Source organism: Odocoileus virginianus, chromosome 12 (assembly GCF_023699985.2).
Source record: "Odocoileus virginianus isolate 20LAN1187 ecotype Illinois chromosome 12, Ovbor_1.2, whole genome shotgun sequence".
Lineage (NCBI taxonomy): Eukaryota > Metazoa > Chordata > Mammalia > Artiodactyla > Cervidae > Odocoileus > Odocoileus virginianus.
In genome coordinates, this window is record NC_069685.1 from 60,941,203 (window position 1) to 60,960,799 (window position 19,597).

The 19,597-nt window shown below is 47.3% G+C and overlaps 1 protein-coding gene across 3 annotated transcripts in view; it reads left to right on the forward strand.

Annotated features, from left to right (window-relative positions):
• SGSM1 (small G protein signaling modulator 1) overlaps window positions 1-19,597 on the forward strand; it is a 71,993-nt gene that overhangs the window by 43,200 nt on the left and 9,196 nt on the right. For 2 of the 3 annotated variants that reach the window (XM_070475463.1, XM_070475464.1), the window contains 10 exons: window positions 621-785; window positions 2,669-2,807; window positions 5,155-5,219; window positions 7,107-7,252; window positions 8,560-8,688; window positions 9,781-9,963; window positions 11,164-11,232; window positions 12,200-12,790; window positions 15,491-15,615; window positions 16,437-16,519. In XM_070475463.1, coding sequence (XP_070331564.1) covers window positions 621-785; window positions 2,669-2,807; window positions 5,155-5,219; window positions 7,107-7,252; window positions 8,560-8,688; window positions 9,781-9,963; window positions 11,164-11,232; window positions 12,200-12,790; window positions 15,491-15,615; window positions 16,437-16,519 — 1,695 coding nt within the window. The remainder of the gene's footprint in view (window positions 1-620; window positions 786-2,668; window positions 2,808-5,154; window positions 5,220-7,106; window positions 7,253-8,559; window positions 8,689-9,780; window positions 9,964-11,163; window positions 11,233-12,199; window positions 12,791-15,490; window positions 15,616-16,436; window positions 16,520-19,597) is intronic. The other variant, XM_070475465.1, reaches the window with a different exon arrangement.

A 19,597-nucleotide genomic window follows, 5' to 3' on the forward strand; every position in this document is an offset into this window, starting at 1 on the left:
AAATGGTAGGACTTGCACTCAGAAAGTGACAACTGTTGTTAGTGGGAAGAGAAGAAGGGACTTTAGCCAAAAAGACTGGATACCGCAGTGACGACTTGGTGAGGCTTTGGGTGAGTAAGTTGTCTTGTCGTTCTGAGCCTCCGTTTTCTCTCGTGCAAAATAGGACACAAAACACATCCCTTACAGCAGGGGTCCGCACCCTCCGGGATCCAGTGCCTGCTGGTCTGAGGTGGAGCTGATGCAATAATAACAGAAATAAAGTGCACAATAAATGTCACGTGCTTGAATCATGCTCAAACCATCCACCCCAACCCCGGTCCGTGGAAAAGTTGTCTTCCCCAAATCCAGTCCCTGGAGCTGAAAAGGTTGGGGATCACTGCCTTACAGGCTCATCAGAGGTGAGGCGGTTCCCTTTATGGTATGGCACCCAGCACATAGTAGGCTCTTTATAGATGTTGGCATTCTTTCTTCCTCTAACAAACACAAGCCACGGGAACTGTGTGGAGCAGGACGGGGAAAGGTTCAACCCCCGGGGAATTGGTTCCTCCGCCTTTTCAGTGTCCTGTCCCACCCACCGCAGACCTTCCATTTCATTGGTGTTTTTATTTTTGTCTCTTAAGTTGCTTCCAGCCCCCTGGGCAGCCCTCCCCCCATCTCCGCGGGCCCTGCCTGGATGGTGGTTCCTGCAGGCCGGTCCGTGTTAGTGGTGGCCAGGGGCAGCCGGTGGGCGCAAGCCAGATGGGACACGACCCTCCTCACGTCATGCCTGAAGCCGCAGCCCCTCAGTAATGTCTGGGCTCCCCTCACCCCTGGGACTGGGCGCTGGCTACCTCTGCCATGTTGTCATTTGAGTCTTGGTCCTCAGTGGGAGATGGAGGCAGGGGAAAAATTTGATGCCCTTACACAGTCTTGCCTTTGTGCTACAAGACACAACTTGGAGTGTTGTGGGTTCAGCAGCAGAGGGGTCCACTGATGATGTCTGCAGGGGGCGAGAAGCTGGGGCTGGGGGCATGCTTGCCACACCGGGGCCAGTCTCCTGGTCAGTGCTTCCCGGAGGTTGGCTGAGAACTGGGATGTTTTCAAGAACATTTTGTAGGGGCTGACTGGTCTTTCTTGGCCAGTTCATTGGTGAGTCTGCTACAAAGTCACTTTTGATGGACCCCAGAACCTCATTCTGTTAGCGGTTTTCTGTTCTGTCCGTGGGTGGGCAGACGCTGTCAACAAGGGCGCTGTGATGACTGGTGGGGCCAGGTCCATAGCTCCTCCTCTCCTTAGAGCCCAAGGGGAGAGGCCAGGTATTGCCAGCCATCGTTAAGGAGGTGCTGCTCATCGGGCAAGTGTGTGCCCCTCTAAGTTCCTAAAGCAGGGCTTGGCAAGCTAAGGCTTGCCAAAATCCAAATCCTCTATTTCACTCATGAACTGAGGTTGGTGTTGACGTTTTTAAATAATTGAAAAAAAAAAAAACAATATTTTGTGGCAGGTGAAAATGATATGAAATTCACATTATAGTGTCCCTGAATTAAATTTTATTAGAACATAACCCATCCTCATTTGTTTGCAATTTTTTTGGCTACTTTTGTTCTATGATGGCAGAGTAGAATGGTTATGATAGTGACCAAATGTCTTGCAAACCCTCAAATATTGTCTACCTGGCCCTTTACAGGAGATAGTCAGCAAGTCCTGTCCTAGAGAAAATACCATTTTTTGCACCAAGAGGCTGGGAAATTAACCATAGAAATGGTAATGCCTGGGTCACTGGTATGTCTGTTCTGCAGCGTTGCAAATGCTGTGGCTTCCATGGAGCCGGGAAAAAACAATATGGGAAACTGCGAGTGGTACATCCTTGGGAGCAGTTGATCAGGAACCACCAGTGTCCAAGAGTTAGGAGCTCATTTGTGCCCCTTAGTTCTCAGACAGGGCTGCTACCTCAGAACTCTTTCTGAAAGACAGACCCGAGGGCTGTATCACCAGGAGACTTTAGTTCAGTAGGTCAGGCATACAGGTGGGATAGAGGCATATGGCTTCTAAACAAGCACCCCACGTGATTCTGGGGGAGTTGCCAGCCTATTTGAGGCTCTCTTGGTAGAGCAGCTGTAGGAGCAGGACCATGGACCATGCAGGCTTCTTCATCAGTGGGGGCTCCTCTGGGTCCCCTTGCTATTGAGTGTCCTGCCTCCCCTGTTGAGCCAGGCTCCCTTACATCTCACCACCAAGGGCTCCCCATGAGACCTACCCCTGGGGACTCGAGGCCATCGGACCTACCCCTGGGGACTCGAGGCCATCGGTCCCCCCAGGATTCCCCAGCGGGCTCCCCCGCCTTCCCGCCAGCCTCCCGTGAGGACAGTTGAAGGACAACATGGTGGGGGTTGGCCTCATGCTCTGCGACTGGGCCTGTTTGTCTGGCTCTGATCTCTTTCTGTCTCTTCAACTGCCATCAGCCCTTCCTATCACCTTGGGGACCCGCAATCTTGGTGGTGGCTTCCATTGACTTGGATGGGCTCAAGGACCTGGGTCAGACGGTGATTGAGGTCGCTGTTTCCTACTGTGCCATTCCGGGTCTTTCGCTGTCCCTGCGCTGGTGTGGGGGTGAGCTGCTTGCTTTGGGGTGAGGTTTCTGTGACCCACAAAAGCTTTCAGGGCTCTCCCTCTGCCCTTGCCCCCACCACAGCTCCCCAGGACCTAATGGATGTCTCTGTGAGCAGCCTGCCATCCCTGTGGCAGCCCAGCCCCCGGCAGTCCTCCTGTTCCTCCTGTTCACAGAGTGGCTCGGCTGATGGTGGCTCAACCAACGGCTGCAACCATGAGAGGTATGAGGGGCTTGGGCTGTGGACGGAAGAAACGCAAGCACTGACTGGAGGCGTGCAGGCACCCATTTCTTGTCCTGCGCTGAATTCAGGGGAGTTAACATAGGCTATAGCAGCATCCAGGGCTTCCCTAGTGGCCCAGCGGCAAACAGCCCACCGGTCAATGCAGGAGAGGTGGGTTCGATCCCTGGTTGGGTGAGATCCCCTGGAGAAGGAAATAGCAACCCACTCCAGTATTCCTGCCTGGGAAATCCCACGGACAGAGGAGCCTGGCTGGGCTACAGTCCATGGGGTCGCAGAGTCGGACACGACTGAGCGACTAAACAACAACAACATAGAATCATTCAGATCTTGGTTAAATCCTAGCCTTGTGAAGTCCTAGCTTCCTTACATATATCAGTCAGGATCAACAAGGTACTGTCGCTGTAACAAACAGTCCTAAAATCTCAGTGATTTATTACAACAAAAAATGACTTATCATGCATGCTCTGTGTCTACCATGCATCAGCAGGGGTCTTTGCTTTTTCTACATTCACGGGCCTGGCAGATGGAGTTACCACCATCTTGAATATCGTGAATACCAGTGACTAAAGGAAATGCTTGCTTTATTTAGCTGTCTTAAGGACAAATAATGGTTTAAAAGCGGCCAGTCCATGTACCAGGCACATGGTGATATTCAGTAAATGACACTTCTTAAATTTATTGCATAAAGTTAAATGCCCAAATGATCTCTCTCCTTGTCCACAAAGCTCTGTCTTCTCCAGACTACTCGGCCTATTCGCGAGACTGGTCATATTTCCCACTGACCCAGCCTGGCCTGGCCTGGGAGAGTGGAATCCTTTTTTCCTTGCTGGGCCTCTGTCCCAGTGCATGGCCCATTCTTCAGTCATGGGAATATAAGTGGGGGCCAACGTCCAATCTGTGAAGCCACAGAACTCCTGGCTGTCAGTGTGGTTTGTGGGCCAGCAGCATCATCACCTGAGCAGATTCTCTGCCCCAGAACTACTGAAGCTGAATCTGCATTTTAACACATCACCTAGGGTCCCAAGATGAAGTGTGTGCTTGTAAGCTTGAGAAGCACTGAAATGACTAGAGATTCTCACATTTTAATATCCATCAGAATCACCTTGGGGATCACATACTGCTTCCTCGACCACTTCCTGGAGATCCTGATTGAGTAGATCTGTGCAGGGCCTAGGAATCCACATGCTGGAGAAACCCCAAGTGATTCTGTGACTGATGGTCCCTGGACCATTGACAAATGCTGCTCTAACCCAGTACCCCCACTCATAGCATCTGCTCCACAGCTGCATTGGTGGGGAACTCACCACCTTACGGACAGCCAAGGCCGCTTTAGAGAGCAGCGACCAGTGTGATGCTGCCCTTATGTAACCTGAGGCTGCCTGAGCCTCATCAGCCCAAGGGCACAAGAGGGTGTCTTTAGTGTTTAACACCTCCCTGGAGGACTTCAGCCATGCCTCCTTCCCAGTCTCCCTGGGTTTTTAATGGGTGTGATATTCTTCTACTCTGTTCTCTCCAAGAATGGACCACACTTCTTTCAGCAGTCCTGTTTTCCCCATCAGTTCTGAGGCCATATTTCTCTCTCCTCTTTCACCTAAAACAGCATCCCTGTCTCAAATTCCCGTGCAAGGAGAATCTCTGAGGCATTACCTGCTTTGCAATTAACCAGACCCTGAATCCCAGACTGTCTCCTTTCTGGTTCAGCTGGGTCACCTTAGAAGTCAGAACATTTTCTGCTGGTAATGGAAACCCACTTCCAACTGGTGCAAATGAAAAATAAAACGTATTGATAGAACTGAGACATCCAGCAGCGTGGGGGCTTCAGGCATGGCTGGATCCAGATGTGCCACACAGGAATGTGCTTCTTTAGCTCTCAGCTCTGCTTATCTCTAAGATGGTTTCATTCTCAGGCAGGCCCTTCCTATGCAGCAATAAAAATGGATCCTAGCAGCTGCTGCCCTGTATCCCACTGGCTTAGGAACTCAAGTAAAGAAGAGTGTCATTTTTCTAGTAGATGTGCCAGGGTTGATTCTCATTGGCCCAGGTTGAATCATGTGATGCCCCCCTGACCCAAGCACTGTGCCTCTAAGCTGAGTCATGTACTGGGTAGAATCAGCTCCACCCAAAGCATAGGAACAGAATTGGGAAGGAAGAAACTTCCAAAAAGAAGGGGCAGTGATGCTACGCAGATGGAAACAGCAGTACCCCTGGTCTCTTTGACTGGCTGGTTCTCATCTGCTCCCCAAAGATAATGAGTTATGTTCCTCTCCAGCAAGCCCAGGCTATGTGTGGATCTGTACTAAACGTCTTCCTTTTGCTCCACGTGCAGGGCTCCCTTGAAGCTTCTCTGTGACAATATGAAGTACCAGATCCTTTCCAGAGCCTTCTATGGATGTGCGTATTGGCCTTATTTGCCATTATGGTCTCCAGGGAGCATTTATTCAGTGCCTATTGCATATCAGCAGTATTAGGGGAATGAGCCTGGTTGTTTCCTAGGTGTCTAGTGTTGGTTAAGTTACAGTAACCTCCCTGAGCCTCAATTTCCTCTTTTACAGATTGGGCATGAAATTTCTCCCATGGTTCTAAAAAAAGGCAGTGAACAACGGGGCTCCTTGCTGGAAGGAGCAAGGTTTAACTACCATTGCATCTCTTGTTTCCCACCTTAGAGGGTGTGTTTTCAGGATTAAATGGAAACATACATAAAGCACCTAATATTGCTTGCAGTTGGTGCTCAATAGATGTCAGTTCTTTCTTCCTATAGGCAGGAGCAGAAGAGTAAGATGGCCTAATCCCTTTCCAATAACGTAAAAACTAAGTTACTAACACAGGTGCTCTGATGGTTTCCAGTTAACAGGTGAGGAAACTGAGGCACAGAGAGGCACAAGGACTTGTCGAAGGTCACACAGCAAAAGTGACAGCGCTGGGGTTCTCAAACCCAGACCTGCAAGGACTGTTTTTCCACTCTCCTATTTTGATTCTTTAGCAGGTTTTATTTCCCCAACCTCACAGCCTCGATGGGGGTGATAAAACATGTGTATATTTTCAGGAAATCTAGGAAAGTGTTACTACATCCTGCATGGGCCTGTGAAAAAATAGTGCAGATCATATCTGCCTGGAGAGACGGGGAAAGCATGAGCTCCCCAAGGTCAAGCTTTTTGCCGTTCTGTTACCATCCATCCGCAGTGCCTAATGCAGGGCCTGGCATGGAGGAGGCGCTGGGCAAGTATTTATGAAACCACAGTGGAGGAGCTTCCTGGTGGAAGGGGTGGGAGTCAAGGTGGGCTTGATGCCCTCCCATGATGTGGCTCCTCCCTGATGGTGGTTGAGAGCCCAGATTCTGGAGCAGATGGTCTGCGTTCATATCCCAGCTCCACACCTAGCACCATGACCTGAGCAAGTGATACATGCAGACTGTGCCTCGCTATCCCCATCTGTAAGATGGGCATAGTAAGAGGACCTGCTTCATAGGGTTGTCGTGAGAATCAACTAAGTTATCTAAGCTCTGGGAGCGGCACCCTGGGACAGAGTGTGTGCTGTGTAGGTGTCAGCTATCCCACCGTCGTCGTCATAATCATCGTGATTAGCCCGATTGTTGGTGGGTTGAGTCCTCAGGCTCCAGCTGGTCCAGGTTCCTCTCTGGGACTTGAGGATGAATTGGGGGTCGGGAGTAACCAGAAGGAAAGAGCATGGTCAGAGCAAACACAGGCCAGCGTTTGCTGAATCCTGTATGTGGGCCAGGCGCTGTGGCCTCCAGGCACCCAGGGTGGAGCCAATGAAGGTTGGCGGGTAATTCTCTAAGAGTGCAGAGCCATCTTTGAAAGCAAACCAGTGCCTTCAGCATCTCCCCTGCTACTGACCTCAGGGCCTTCTTTATCCAGCTGCAATTCGAACAAGTCCTCTCCTCTCCCATTCTCTCTCTTGGTATTCACTGGAGGCACCCTGAGGCACAGTGAGCCCATAGAGTCACTTGCCCATTCCTGCCTCCAGCCTGTGAATTAAATGCCTTGGTTTCCAGCCGGAGAGGAGTGGGCATCACCCCAATTGAGGCTGAGAGAGGTGACATGACTTCCCCAGGGCCGCAGGGCCATGAAGCAGTTAAGCCAGGAAGTAATTTCGCCCCTCTGAGCCTCACCTTCCTCAACCTGGAAAAGGGGGATGATGAGAATTTGCTGGTCACAAGGGTTCGGTCAGATTGCGAGGAGGACAGTACTTTGGAGACTTCGTGAGACAAGGTGGGGGTGCTGGATGGTGGGCAGTGACACTTTCTCTCCCTCCCCACAGGGCTTGCCTACTGCAGACACCTGTCTACCGTGAGGACCCACCTGTCAGCCCTGGTCAATCACATGATCGTGTCCCCTGACTTGCCCTGTGATGCTGGACACGGGCTGACAGCCGGGATCTGGGAGCAGTACCTGCAGGACAGCACAGTAAGGCTTGGCCAGAGACTTTGGGGGGACAGAGACTATGGGGACCTCTTAGCATTCTTCAAAAAATGAAGAATGCAAGTGTACATATTTTTTAAAAGTTTTGAGATAGTATGTCTCTGCCATACCCACCCCCCCCCCCAGTTCTGATCCCCTAAATTAATGACTAGTATCAGTTTGGTGTAGAGCTTGCTATACATTTCCTATACTTATACATTCACAGGTATGTCTATATAGATATAGCTGAAATTCATTTTTTAAGGAGGTGACATTATATTTGCATTTTGAGTGGTCAACTTACTTTTATATGAAGGACATCTTTCAGATCCTAGGTGAAATACTGCATGTTAGAACCTCAGCCCCTCATGTATGTATGGGCCATAATTTAGTCAAATCTTCCTCTAATGATGGACATCTAGGCTGTTCCTGTCTCTTTTCTTTTTTTTAAAATTATTTCAGCAGTGCTGTAGTCAACATCTTTATAAGCATATACCTTTCTGTACTAGTTTTCTTATTTCAAGGGTAGATTCTTAGAAATAAAGCTGTTTGATGTCCATTTTCAATTTAAATGGATATGACAGCTTACCTTTCTCGAGAAGTTAAAGTGTTCATAATCCCTGGCAGTCTGTGAGCATGATTGCACATTTCCTAAGGAATGCAAAAGATTTATCGACTTCTGGGTCCCACTCCAGATTTACTGATTGAGAACTTCTAAGAGTGGACCCCAAGAATTTATATTTTGGGAATTTCCCATGGAATTCCCTGGTAGACCAGTGGTTAAGGCTCCATGCTTTCATTGCTGAGGTCCCAGGTTCAGTTCCTAGTTAGGGAACTAAGATCTCTCAGGTCACGCGCTGCAGCCAAAAAAAAAAGAAAGAAAGAAAGAAAAGAAAGTTCCCCAAATGCTCCTAGAGATCTCCCCAGTTTGGGAAGCACTATCCTAAGGACAAATTGGCTGAAACAATAAATAGTCAAAACGGATGTTTTTCATCTAACGCTTCTGCACCCACTTACTACCTGCTTGGTTATATTGTTGTATCAGGGCTGCAGTAACACCATAGTCCCTGCTGTTTTAGTTACTTGACACTATAGAGGTGTATTTCTTACTCATTTATTAATAACAGCAATTGGAGATTTCCTAGGCTTTTGCTTTTTCAAATATGATGCCATCATGGACATCTGTGTCCATGTGGCTTTGCTTGTTCACAGCATGATCACTGAGGGCTAGGTCCGATAGCTGGGACTACTGGGTCACAGTACCCACGCCCTAGTTTTGTGTTGACCGAATCTTTGCCTCCCCCACCTACCAGAGTTACGAGGAGCAGGAGCTGCTACGTCTCATCTACTACGGGGGCATCCAGCCGGAGATCCGCAAAGCCGTGTGGCCTTTCCTCCTGGGCCACTACCAGTTCGGGATGACAGAAACAGAGAGAAAGGAGGTTGGTTACCCCAGAGGGGCAGTGGGGTCCTTGGCAACAGGAAGAGCCAGGTACCGTGGGGGTGGGGGAGCTCTAGTCCCCTGGTGGACCAGGGGGACCGGGAGATATGGGGGAGCAGGAAGGTTGAGAGCAGCGCCGTCCATTAAATGCAGCACAAGCCACAGATGTCGTTTCTTTCAAATAGCTTTTTTGAGATAATGATTCACATGCACTCGTAAGAAATAATGCAGACATCTCCTTCATCCAGCTTCCCACAATGGTAACTTCTTGCAAAACTGTAATACAATTTATCGTAAGCAGGGTATTGACATCAACATGGATATATACTGGCAATATATCAATCTTCATTTTTAAAGTCCATATTCTATTGCATTTCTTTTTGTTGTTGTCTATAATAATGTCTATATTTTTAATTGAGATGTAGTTTATTTACAACATTATGTTAGCTTCAGGTATTTAACATACTGATTTAAAATTTTTATAAATTAGGGATTTCCTTGGCGGTGCAGTGGTTAAGACTCTGTGCTTCCCATGCATGGAGCACGGGTTCAATCCCTGGTCTGGGAACTAAGATCCATATGGCATGCAACATAGTCAAAAAATAAGATTAAAAAAAAATTATTTTAAACTTACTGATTAACATAGTGCCTGACATATAGTAGACATTCAATAAATATTTTACTCGGTCCAGACATCTGGACTTAATCAAAAAATGTTTTTATAAATTACAGTCCATTTATAGTCATTATAAAATATTGGGTATATTCCATGTGCTGTATAATATTTCCTTACACACACATACACACACACACACACATATACATGTATATATATATATATATGTCAGTCTTGATCAGACTTCCCATTTTACTTGTGCTCACGTGTGTGTGTCTATGTAGTTCTCCACAGTTTTATCACACAAGTGGATTTGTGTATCACCACCACAGTCAACATGCTGAACATTTTCTGGTGCTGATGTGGTCCTCATGTCCTTTTATAGCCACACCCACCTCCCTCCCGCTCACTCCCATCCCTGACCCCTGACAACCACTGATCTGTTCTCTCCGGCTGACCGTGCATCTACCCTGGCAGGTGGACGAGCAGATTCATGCCTGCTACGCACAGACCATGTCCGAGTGGCTGGGCTGCGAGGCGATCGTGCGGCAGAGGGAGCGGGAGTCCCACGCGGCCGCCCTGGCCAAATGCTCGTCGGGGGCCAGCCTGGACAGCCACCTGCAGCGGATGATGCACCGGGACTCCACCATCAGCAACGAGGTGATGGGCGGCTCCCCACGGGGAGCCAGGTGGAGGCTAAAGACTGGGCTCTGCTTCGTGGGGCTGCTGAAGGAAGGGCGAGGGCTGGGTGTCTGGGGCCTTAGCACAGACCTGACTCCAAACTCCAGCCCCTTCATTTCTTAGCTCTGGGGCTCAGGCAAGCAGCTTTACTTCTGGGCCTCAGTTACCTCATCTATGAAATGGAAATGATCATTTGTATAGGGGAGATTTGCGTGCAGCTCCAACAAGATAGTATATATTAAAGTACCCAGCACAACATTAGACCTTCACTTATTCAGCAAATGCTGTTGAGTACCAACCATGTGCCAGGTACTGTCAGCGATGTCCTGGAATGTCAGGAATGCTCCAGTGAACAGGTCAGACATATCTGCCCTGATGGAGCCCCAAGTTTAGCAGCCAAAAGCTGGAGGTGAAAAGAAAGTCAGTTCCCTTCACCAATGATGTATCAGTCATCAATTGCCATGCTAATACTGTGTAACAAACAACCCCCAAAAGCCAATGACATCCAACAATAACTATTTCTTTTCCACTTATGAGTCTGTGGGTCAGCTGGGCAGTTCTGCTCAGCTGAAAGGTTTGTTGTTCTATGTTGGGTTCTCACGTGTCTGGGGTGGCTCAACTCTGCTCCTCATGTCTCATCCTCCAGCGGACTAGCCTGGTCACCTTCTCACAATGAAAGATCTTTAAGAGAAAAAGCAGAAATGCACAAGCATTTTTTATGTGTCTGCCTTGTCAAGTTTGCTAACATCCCATTGGCTGAAGCAGGTCACACGGCCTAGCTTTGCTTCAGAGTAGACACAAACTGGAAGTTATAGGGCAAAAAGCATGTATACAGGGAAGGAGCAGGAAATGGGCATTAATACAGCCAGTCCTTTGAGTTCAAAGTCTCAAGTGCAGAGCATTTAAAAGCGGCGGTCTCTGGTTGCAGGTGGGAGGTGGAGGTCCTGTGGTTTGTATAGCCTCCGAAGGGGCTCTGGGGATGAGGGATGAGCCCCCTACCCACTTTTATTTGACAGATAGGAAGCTGAGGCCCTGGGAGGGGACTTGCTCATGTCAGGAACAGAGATAAGACCACACTTACTGACTCCCAGCCTAGCACTCCGTCCTGAGCTCAGCGCAGGGACCCTGAGCCTAGATGCAGCCTCACCTGAGCTCCCTCCTGCCCCCTTTTCCTCTCAGTCCTCCCAGAGTTGCAGTTCCGGCCGCCAGAACATCCGCCTGCAGAGCGACTCCAGCAGCAGCACACAGGTGACCTTCCAGAGGCCCCGCTCCCTCTCCGCCCATCCGCCTCCCTCCAGCCGGGAATAACGGGATCAGAAGTCCCTCATCTCCAGATCACTTAAGATTTCTCTGTTTTAGCTTTTTATACCTCCATTAAAAATTGACGTTCTGCCTACACAAGTGATACGTGAATCTCTTCTGCCTATTAAAATAATATTGCAGAGAAAACTAAATTTGGTTTTGCCCATCCCTAACCCCTACATGCCCTCCCTAGAAATAACATTGCCATCTTCCCTGAATATACTTTGTTTTCTAGTTTTGACTTTGGAGTTAGGAAAATGTTTTGTTTTGTTTTTTTAACACGACTGAAAGCAATTTAATCGAAAAGAAATCTTTTTAAAACCAGAAGCACATGAAATTAACAGTAAATCAAGTGGGTGATATAACCACACCAAAGAAATATTTCAAATGACCTTGGGACATGATCTTATGCAGTCTGCATTGATGGGATATGGCCTAAAGACACAAATAACCACAATTAAATCTTGGATATATACCCTGGAGACTTTTCCATAATATTTCATATTCATCTAAGTGTTCTTGAAAATTGATTCATAATGGTTAACTACATGGATATATTTTAAGCCTGTTCCTTATGCAGTTAACTAATTAGTTAACTTTAAAAAGTTTTTTGTGCACATAATTTTGCATGATGAAAGATTTTCCTCCTCAGAGCCAACTGCAATGCTCCCTTGTTTCTTTCTGGATTTTTCTATGCCTGTTCCTGCATACGGAGCACTTTTAAATTTTCTACAAATGGGAGAATATGTCCCACCTTGTTCTGCCTCCATCTTTTTACTGACTGTGTAGCGTTCCCCTGCGTGCATGTTCCATATTTGAACCAACCCCCTGTGGATGGCTATTCAGCTCGGTGCTGGAAGCAGCACCATGACAGACATCCTAGCCCATCTGTCTTTGTGCACCTTGTCTGCAGGTCTTTGAGTCTGTGGACGAGGTGGAGCAGGTGGAGGCAGAAGGTAGGCTGGAGGAGAAACCGACCAAGATCCCCAACGGGAACCTGGTGAATGGCACCTGCTCCCCAGACTCAGGCCATCCCTCCTCCCACAACTTCTCCTCGGGCCTCTCGGAGCACTCAGAACCCAGCCTGAGCACGGAAGACAGCGTCCTGGACCCCCAGCGCACCGCCCCCCTGGTGCTTCGACCCAGGGACAGCAGCATGGATGACGGGCAGAGCAGTGAGGCCACCACCTCCCGGGACGAGGCCACTCGTGAGGAGCTGGCCGTGCAGGACAGCCTGGAGAGTGACCTCCTGGCCAACGAGAGCATGGACGAGTTCATGTCCATCACTGGCAGCCTGGACGTGGCTCTGCCCGAAAAGGAGGGCCCCGCGATGGAAGGCTGGAGGGGCAGCGAGGTGGAAAAGCAGAGCCAGGTGGACAGTGAGGACAACCTCTCAGAGGAGCCTGAGATGGAGAGTCTCTTCCCTGCGCTCGCTTCTCTGGCCGTGACCACCTCGGCCAACAGCGAGGCATCCCCTGTGTCTTCCAGTGGCGTCACCTACTCCGTAAGTCACCAGGATTTTCCTCCTCTCTGTTTTCTGCAGCCGTGGGAGGGTGGCAAACCTCTATTATCCAGAATGACCTCTGTTTCATTGCCTTTACCCCATCATGGAGGGTTCACTGTAGAAATCTATTTGGAAGAGAAGGTAATTTAATACTCAAAGAACACAGGCTTTTGCAGACAAACAGTGCTGGGTTCAAATCCCAGCTTAGTCACATCTTGGTTTATGCTCAGGTCCAGTATCTCTTAAATATTTTACTTTCTTGCCGTAAAACCCAGAGGGAAGAATGTCAACTGAAAAGTTTTTCTGAGCCAAGGATCATGTACCTGTTCTATTCTGGGGGCTCCCCTGGTGGCTCAGACAGTAAAGAGTCTGCCTGCAATGCAGGAGACCCGGATTCGATCCCTGGGTTGGGAAGATCCCCTGGAGGAGGGAATGGCTACCCACTTCAGTATTCTTGCCTGGAGAATCCCACGGACAGAGGAGCCTGGTGGGCTACAGTCCATGGGGTCGCAAAGAGTTGGACACAACTGAGCAACTTCACTTTCTTTTTTTAATTTAATTTTTTTGGCCTTGCAGCATGGCTTAGGGAATCTTAGTTCCCTGACCAGGGACCAAACTCATGCCCTCTGCAGTGGAAGCTAGGAGTTATAACCACTGGATCACCAGGGAAGTCCCCACATCCATTTTCTTTTAAAGAATTTGTTATTTCTATCACAAAGAGTCAAACGGTCAGACTAGGCTAGATCCAAAAACCTAAAGTTGTCTGGCCCAACTCTGCCTCTCCCCCGAGGCAGTAGTAGTGACTTATTCTGCCCAAATTATCTGGTGTTTACCCTCATGTCTGAAAATAATATACTTGTATTGCTACTGCTTGATATGTTTTTATTTTTCTTCAGTTTTAGATATTGCCTGTTGACTTCCCATTATGGAGGAAGAGGATTCAGTCTTCTTCCTTCCCTACCCCTACACCCTCACCACACAAGTGAAACCACCCATTCCCCATCCATCCACTATAGTCACAAGAATTTTAGTTAAATGATTGTTCTCTGTTTATATTATTATAGCATTGTAATGCATATTAAATTGCATGTTTTCCTGTAAAAAATTTTGTTTTTCCTAGAAGTGTTTTTTTAATTTGTTTGTTACATGTATATTGTAGCATATATATATATGTATATATATATATATATATATATATATATACACACAAATATATATATATATATATCTTGATCTTCATTCAGTTCAGTTCAGTTGCTCAGTCATGTCCAACTCTTTGTGACCCCATGAACCGCAGCATGCCAGGCCTCCCTGTCCATCACCAGCTCCTGGAGTCCACACAAACCCATGTCCATCGAGTTGGTGATGCCATTCAACCATCTCATCCTCTGTCGTCCCCTTCTCCTCCTGCACTCAATCTTTCCCAGCATCAGGGTCTTTTCAAAGGAGTAAACTCTCCACATCAGGTGGCCAAAGTATTGGAGTTTCAGATTCAACATCAGTCCTTTCAAAGAACACCCAGGACTGATCTCCTTTAGGATGGACTGGTTGGATCTCCTTGCAGTCCAACGGACTCTCAAGAGTCTTCTCCAACACCACAGTTCAAAAGCATCAATTCTTCAGCCCTCAGCTTTCTTTATAGTCCAACTCTCACATCCATACATGACCACTGGAAAAACCACAGCCTTGACTAGATGGACCCTTGTTGGCAAAGTAATGTCTCTGCTTTATAATATGCTGTCTAAGTTGGTCATAACTTTCCTTCCAAGGAGTAAGCGTCTTTTAATTTCATGGCTGCAATCGCCATCTGCAGTGATTTTGGAGCCCAGAAAAATAAAGTCAGCCACTGTTTCCCCATCTATTTGCCATGAAGTGATGGGACTGGATGCCATGATCTTAGTTATCTTGATCTTACTTTCTTATATAAAATGAGGATAATAATTCCAGATACCTCATAGGATTGTGAGAAAAAACATAGAAAATGTTCATCAGACAAAATGAAAGAGGTCTTCTCAGGAAACAGCATCAACAAAAATTAAAGTCAGACATCTGATTGGTCCAGATAGAGGAAGTTTTCTCAGTGATGACAGGAGAGGGCTAGGAAGAGGAGGAGAGAGATTCTGTGGAAGAGTGCCCCTCTGAGGAGCTGGGGTGTGACTGTTTTTTCCCTGCCCTGTGAGGAGCTGGGGTGTGACTGTTCTTGCCCTCCCCTGTGAGGAGCTGGGGTGTGACTGTTTTTTCCCTGCCCTGTGAGGATCTGGGGTGTGACTGTTCTTTCCCTCCCCTGTGAGGAGCTGGGGTGTGACTGTTCTTTCCCTCCCCTGTGAGGAGCTGGGGTGTGACTGTTCTTTCCCTCCCCTGTGAGGAGCTGGGGTGTGACTGTTCTTGCCCTCCCCTGTGAGGAGCTGGGGTGTGACTGTTTTTTCCCTGCCCTGTGAGGATCTGGGGTGTGACTGTTCTTTCTCTCCCCTGTGAGGTGTAACAGTTCTTTCTCTCCCCTGTGAGAAGCTGGGGTGTGACTGTTCTTGCCCTCCCCTGTGAGGAGCTGGGGTGTGACTGTTTCTTCCCTGCCCTGTGAGAAGCTGGGGTGTGACTGTTCTTGCCCTCCCCTGTGAGGAGCTGGGGTGTGACTGTTCTTTCCCTGCCCTGTGAGAAGCTGGGGTGTGACTGTTCTTTCCCTCCCCTCCTGGGGGCCCGCAGCCTGAGCTCCTGGACCTGTACACGGTGAACCTGCACCGCATCGAGAAGGACGTGCAGAGGTGTGACCGCAACTACTGGTACTTCACGCCCGCCAACCTGGAGAAGCTGCGGAACATCATGTGCAGGTGGCCGGGGGCCGGGGGCGGGGCCGTCGGGAGCAGGGGGCGGGGTTGTCGGGGGCCGGGGGCGGGGCCGTGGGGGAAGGGGCCGGGGGCGGGGCCGTCGGGGGCAGGGGGCGGGGGCGGGGCTGTCGGGAGCAGGGGGCGGGGTTGTCAGGGGTGGGGAATGGATGGCGCAGGTACAAGCAACCGGGAGTACACGATGGAGTGAGGCCCCCTGGATTCAAATCCTTTCTCTACTGATCATTGTGAGGTGTGTGACTTGGTGCGTGTCACTTAATTCTCTGTGCTTTACTCTCTTTATTTGTGAACTGGGATAATGATAGATGTTCCATATGATTAGTTTGAGAATTCAGTGATAAATACATATGTAGTGGACAGAGCATACAGTAAATGCTCAGTAAACGGTAGTTACGATTATTAAGAGGCAGAGGAGAATTCCAGGCAGAGGGGACGGCTCAAGCGGAAACACAGAGGCAAGAACGTGCGCTTTGTTTGTACAGAGGTAAATATCCCAGTGCAGCCTGCAGGGAAGAAGTCCTGGGAAGTGATGTGTGAGACTGCGAGGGGGGTTGGGAGGAAGCAACAGACGCCCCTGCCATGCAGTGAAGAGCCTGTAAAGGCTCCTGAGCTTTAAGAAGGTCATCCTGGTGACTGTGCATAGGCTGCTTGAGGAGAATGAGACTGGGGATGGAAATCCAGGCAGGAGGTTGGGGGAGTTGGTCCAGGTGAGAGGTGGGGGACTGAAGCAGGGTGAGAGGAAAGGAGGAGTGGGTTGGAGAGGCAGACTGTGGGTGCCATCATTGGCCGTCCTGTGTGCCTTACAGCTACATCTGGCAGCACATTGAGATCGGCTACGTCCAGGGCATGTGTGACCTCCTGGCCCCGCTGCTGGTCATCCTGGATGATGGTGAGTGTACCCTCCGTGCCCCCGGACTGGGGATGCAGTTTCCTTCCCGCGGCAGAGAAGAAAGGTTAACCTTACTGTGCGACTCCACAGACTGGGTTGGTGCAGCTGTTCAGAAGACCTGTCTAGTGAACACATCAAAGTCTTAGTGAAATAAAAAGTCCTTTTGTTCTACATTGACCAACACTTATTTCCAGCTGCCTGACCCCCATCCAAGCTTTTGCTAGCCACTGGTTATATAAACATGAATGAAAACAAAGGAAAACTCAGACCGAGATGGCTTCACTGGTGCATGCTACCTAACACTTAACAAAGAATGAATACCAATGCTTTATAAACCCTTCTAAAACATAGAAGAGGAGGGAATGCTTCTCAACTCACTCTGTGGTGCAGGACCTGTTGGTACCCGGATAGCAATACCAGATAAAGACATCACAAGAAAACTACAGACCAATATCCTTTATGAAATCAAGGTAAAAATCCTCAACAAAACACTAGTGAACTGAATCCATCAAGATATAAAAAGGATTATATGTCATTATCAAATGGGATCTATCCCAGGAATACAAGGCTGACTCAATATATGAAATTCAATCAGTGCAATTCACTACATTCACAGAATAAAGGATGGAGGTCACATGATCATGTCATCAGACAAAATTCAACAGCCTTTCGTGAAAAAATATTCAGCAAATTCAGAACAAAAGAGAACTTAATCAATGTGATAAAAGACATCCCTGAAAAACCCACAACTAATAGTCAGTGATGAAATTCTGAATACTTCTCACCTAAGGTCAAGAGTATGACAAAGCTGTCCACTTCTGCCACAAAAGGCCCTATCCTGGACAATTACTGAAGAAAAAGGAATAAAGACATCTAGGTTGGAAAGGAAATAAACCATCTGTATTTGCAGATGGTATGATCTTGCATACAGAAAATCCTAATGAGTCAAAAAAATATTAGAACTAATAAACAAATTCAGCAAGGTTGCAGGATATAGAACTTATACAGTTCTATATTATATTTAGATATATTCAATTATATTTCTGTGCTATTGTAATAAACAATCTAAAAATGAGAATAGAAAAGCAATTCCATTTGCAGTAGCCTCTAGAAGAGTAAAGTATTTATGAATAAATTTAACAGAAGTGCAAGATTTGTACACCAAAAATGTTAAAATGTTGCTGAATATAGTGAGCCAGAAACACAAAAACTGACTCCTTTTTCTTCCAGTGAGCATGTGATTCTTACTTGATCTGAGGTTGCAAATAGACAAACAGATTTCCCCAAAAGGGAACCAAGAAAAAAAAAAGACCATGAAATTGGATTCTTTGTTATTTCTCACCCAACAGAGAACAAACTTTCATTATACACTCAACAGAACCCACTAGATAGTTAACCATAAGAGCAAATCTCCAACCACTGCTATCACCAATTCAGATTAATTTGTCGAAGGTATATAAACCAGAAATAAAAACAAATACATAATATCAATAGAAAAAAAGAACTAAAGGGTTAAAAACGTTAAAACTCTGTTGCCACCCAAAATTCACTTCAGAAACCAAGAAAAGATGCAGCAAATGGACTTAATTTGTCTCCATTGGATTAATCCCCTTAAACAGCTCAGTGGATGACCTTCAGAACTGATAAAATGTAATTTTCAAAAGGTTACATGACTCTCACATACAAATAAAATGAACAAAGATTTTATTCAGTGTATTAATGAGGAAACCAGTCAGGTACGAAAACTGGCTTCAGGAACATTTGAGAAGCTGGGCATGTTAGCACCATCAAGGTAAGGGTGCTTCCAGAAAGGGCAAATCTGTAGAGACAGAAAATAGACTCATGGTTGACAGGGACTGTGAGGAGAGGGAAATAGGTGATGACTGCCAATATGTAGTGTCTTTTGGGGGTGATGATAATGTTCTAAAATTAGATGAGATGACAGTTCTCAACTCTGAATATACTAAAACCACTGAATTATATTGGGTTGACCAAGAAGTTTGCCTGGATTTTTCTGTAACATCGTACAGAACATTGTACAGAAAAACCCAAGCAAACTTTTTGACCAACTCAGTACATTTAAAAGAGTGAATTTTATGGTGTGCAAGCCTCAATAAAGTTGTTTAAAAATGAGAAGTATAAGTCGCAACTCTTAGAGCTGAGCATAGTGACTTCTTTCCAGAAAGTTCACTAAAGAAGAGGGTGGGAGGTGAAAGAGAAGCTATGCAGTGGAGAAACCAGAAAACACTGCCCCTGTCAGGTGGCCATGGTCATCCTCCGTCCTCAGTCACATCAGTACTGTACGCCCTTGATGTGATGTGAGTCAAGTGGCACCTTACCTACATGGTCTTTCTCACAATAACCCATAACCCCAGTCTTATCGTGAGAAAAACATCAGACAAATTCCAATAGAGAGGCATCCCATAAAACACCTGGCATGCACTCTTCATAACCAGGGTCATCAACAACAAGGAAGGTCTGAGTCACAGCTAGGGCCAAGAGGAGCCTAAGGAGAGATGACAGTCCTTTAGTCCATCCTAAAGGAGATCAGTCCTGGGTGTACATTGGTAGGACTGATTTTGAAGCTGAAACTCCAATACTTTGGCCACGTGATGCAAAGAGCTGACTCATTGGAAAAGACCCTGATGCTGGGAAAAATTGAGTGCAGGCGGAGAAGGGGACAACAGGGATGAGATGGTTGGGTGGCATCACCGACTCAATGGACATGGGTTTGGGTGAACTCTGGGAGTTGGTGATGGACAGGGAGGCCTGGCGTGCTGTGGTTCATGGGGTCGCAAAGAGTTGGACAGACTGAGTGACTGAACTGAACTGAACTGAAGTAGGTCATTAATTGTAACAAATGTACAAATTAATGGGAGATGTTAGTAATGGGAGGAACTAGGTGTGAGGTATATGGAAACTCTACACTCTGCTCAATTTTTCTGTAAATCTAAACCGTTCTGAAAAATAAAGAAAATGAGCAAGATTCTATGGTGACTTGGGTAACCCTCTTATAACTTTCTCTAAAGCTACTTGGCGTTAAGAGAAAATAGGTACTGTTTTCAAATTATTCTTTAA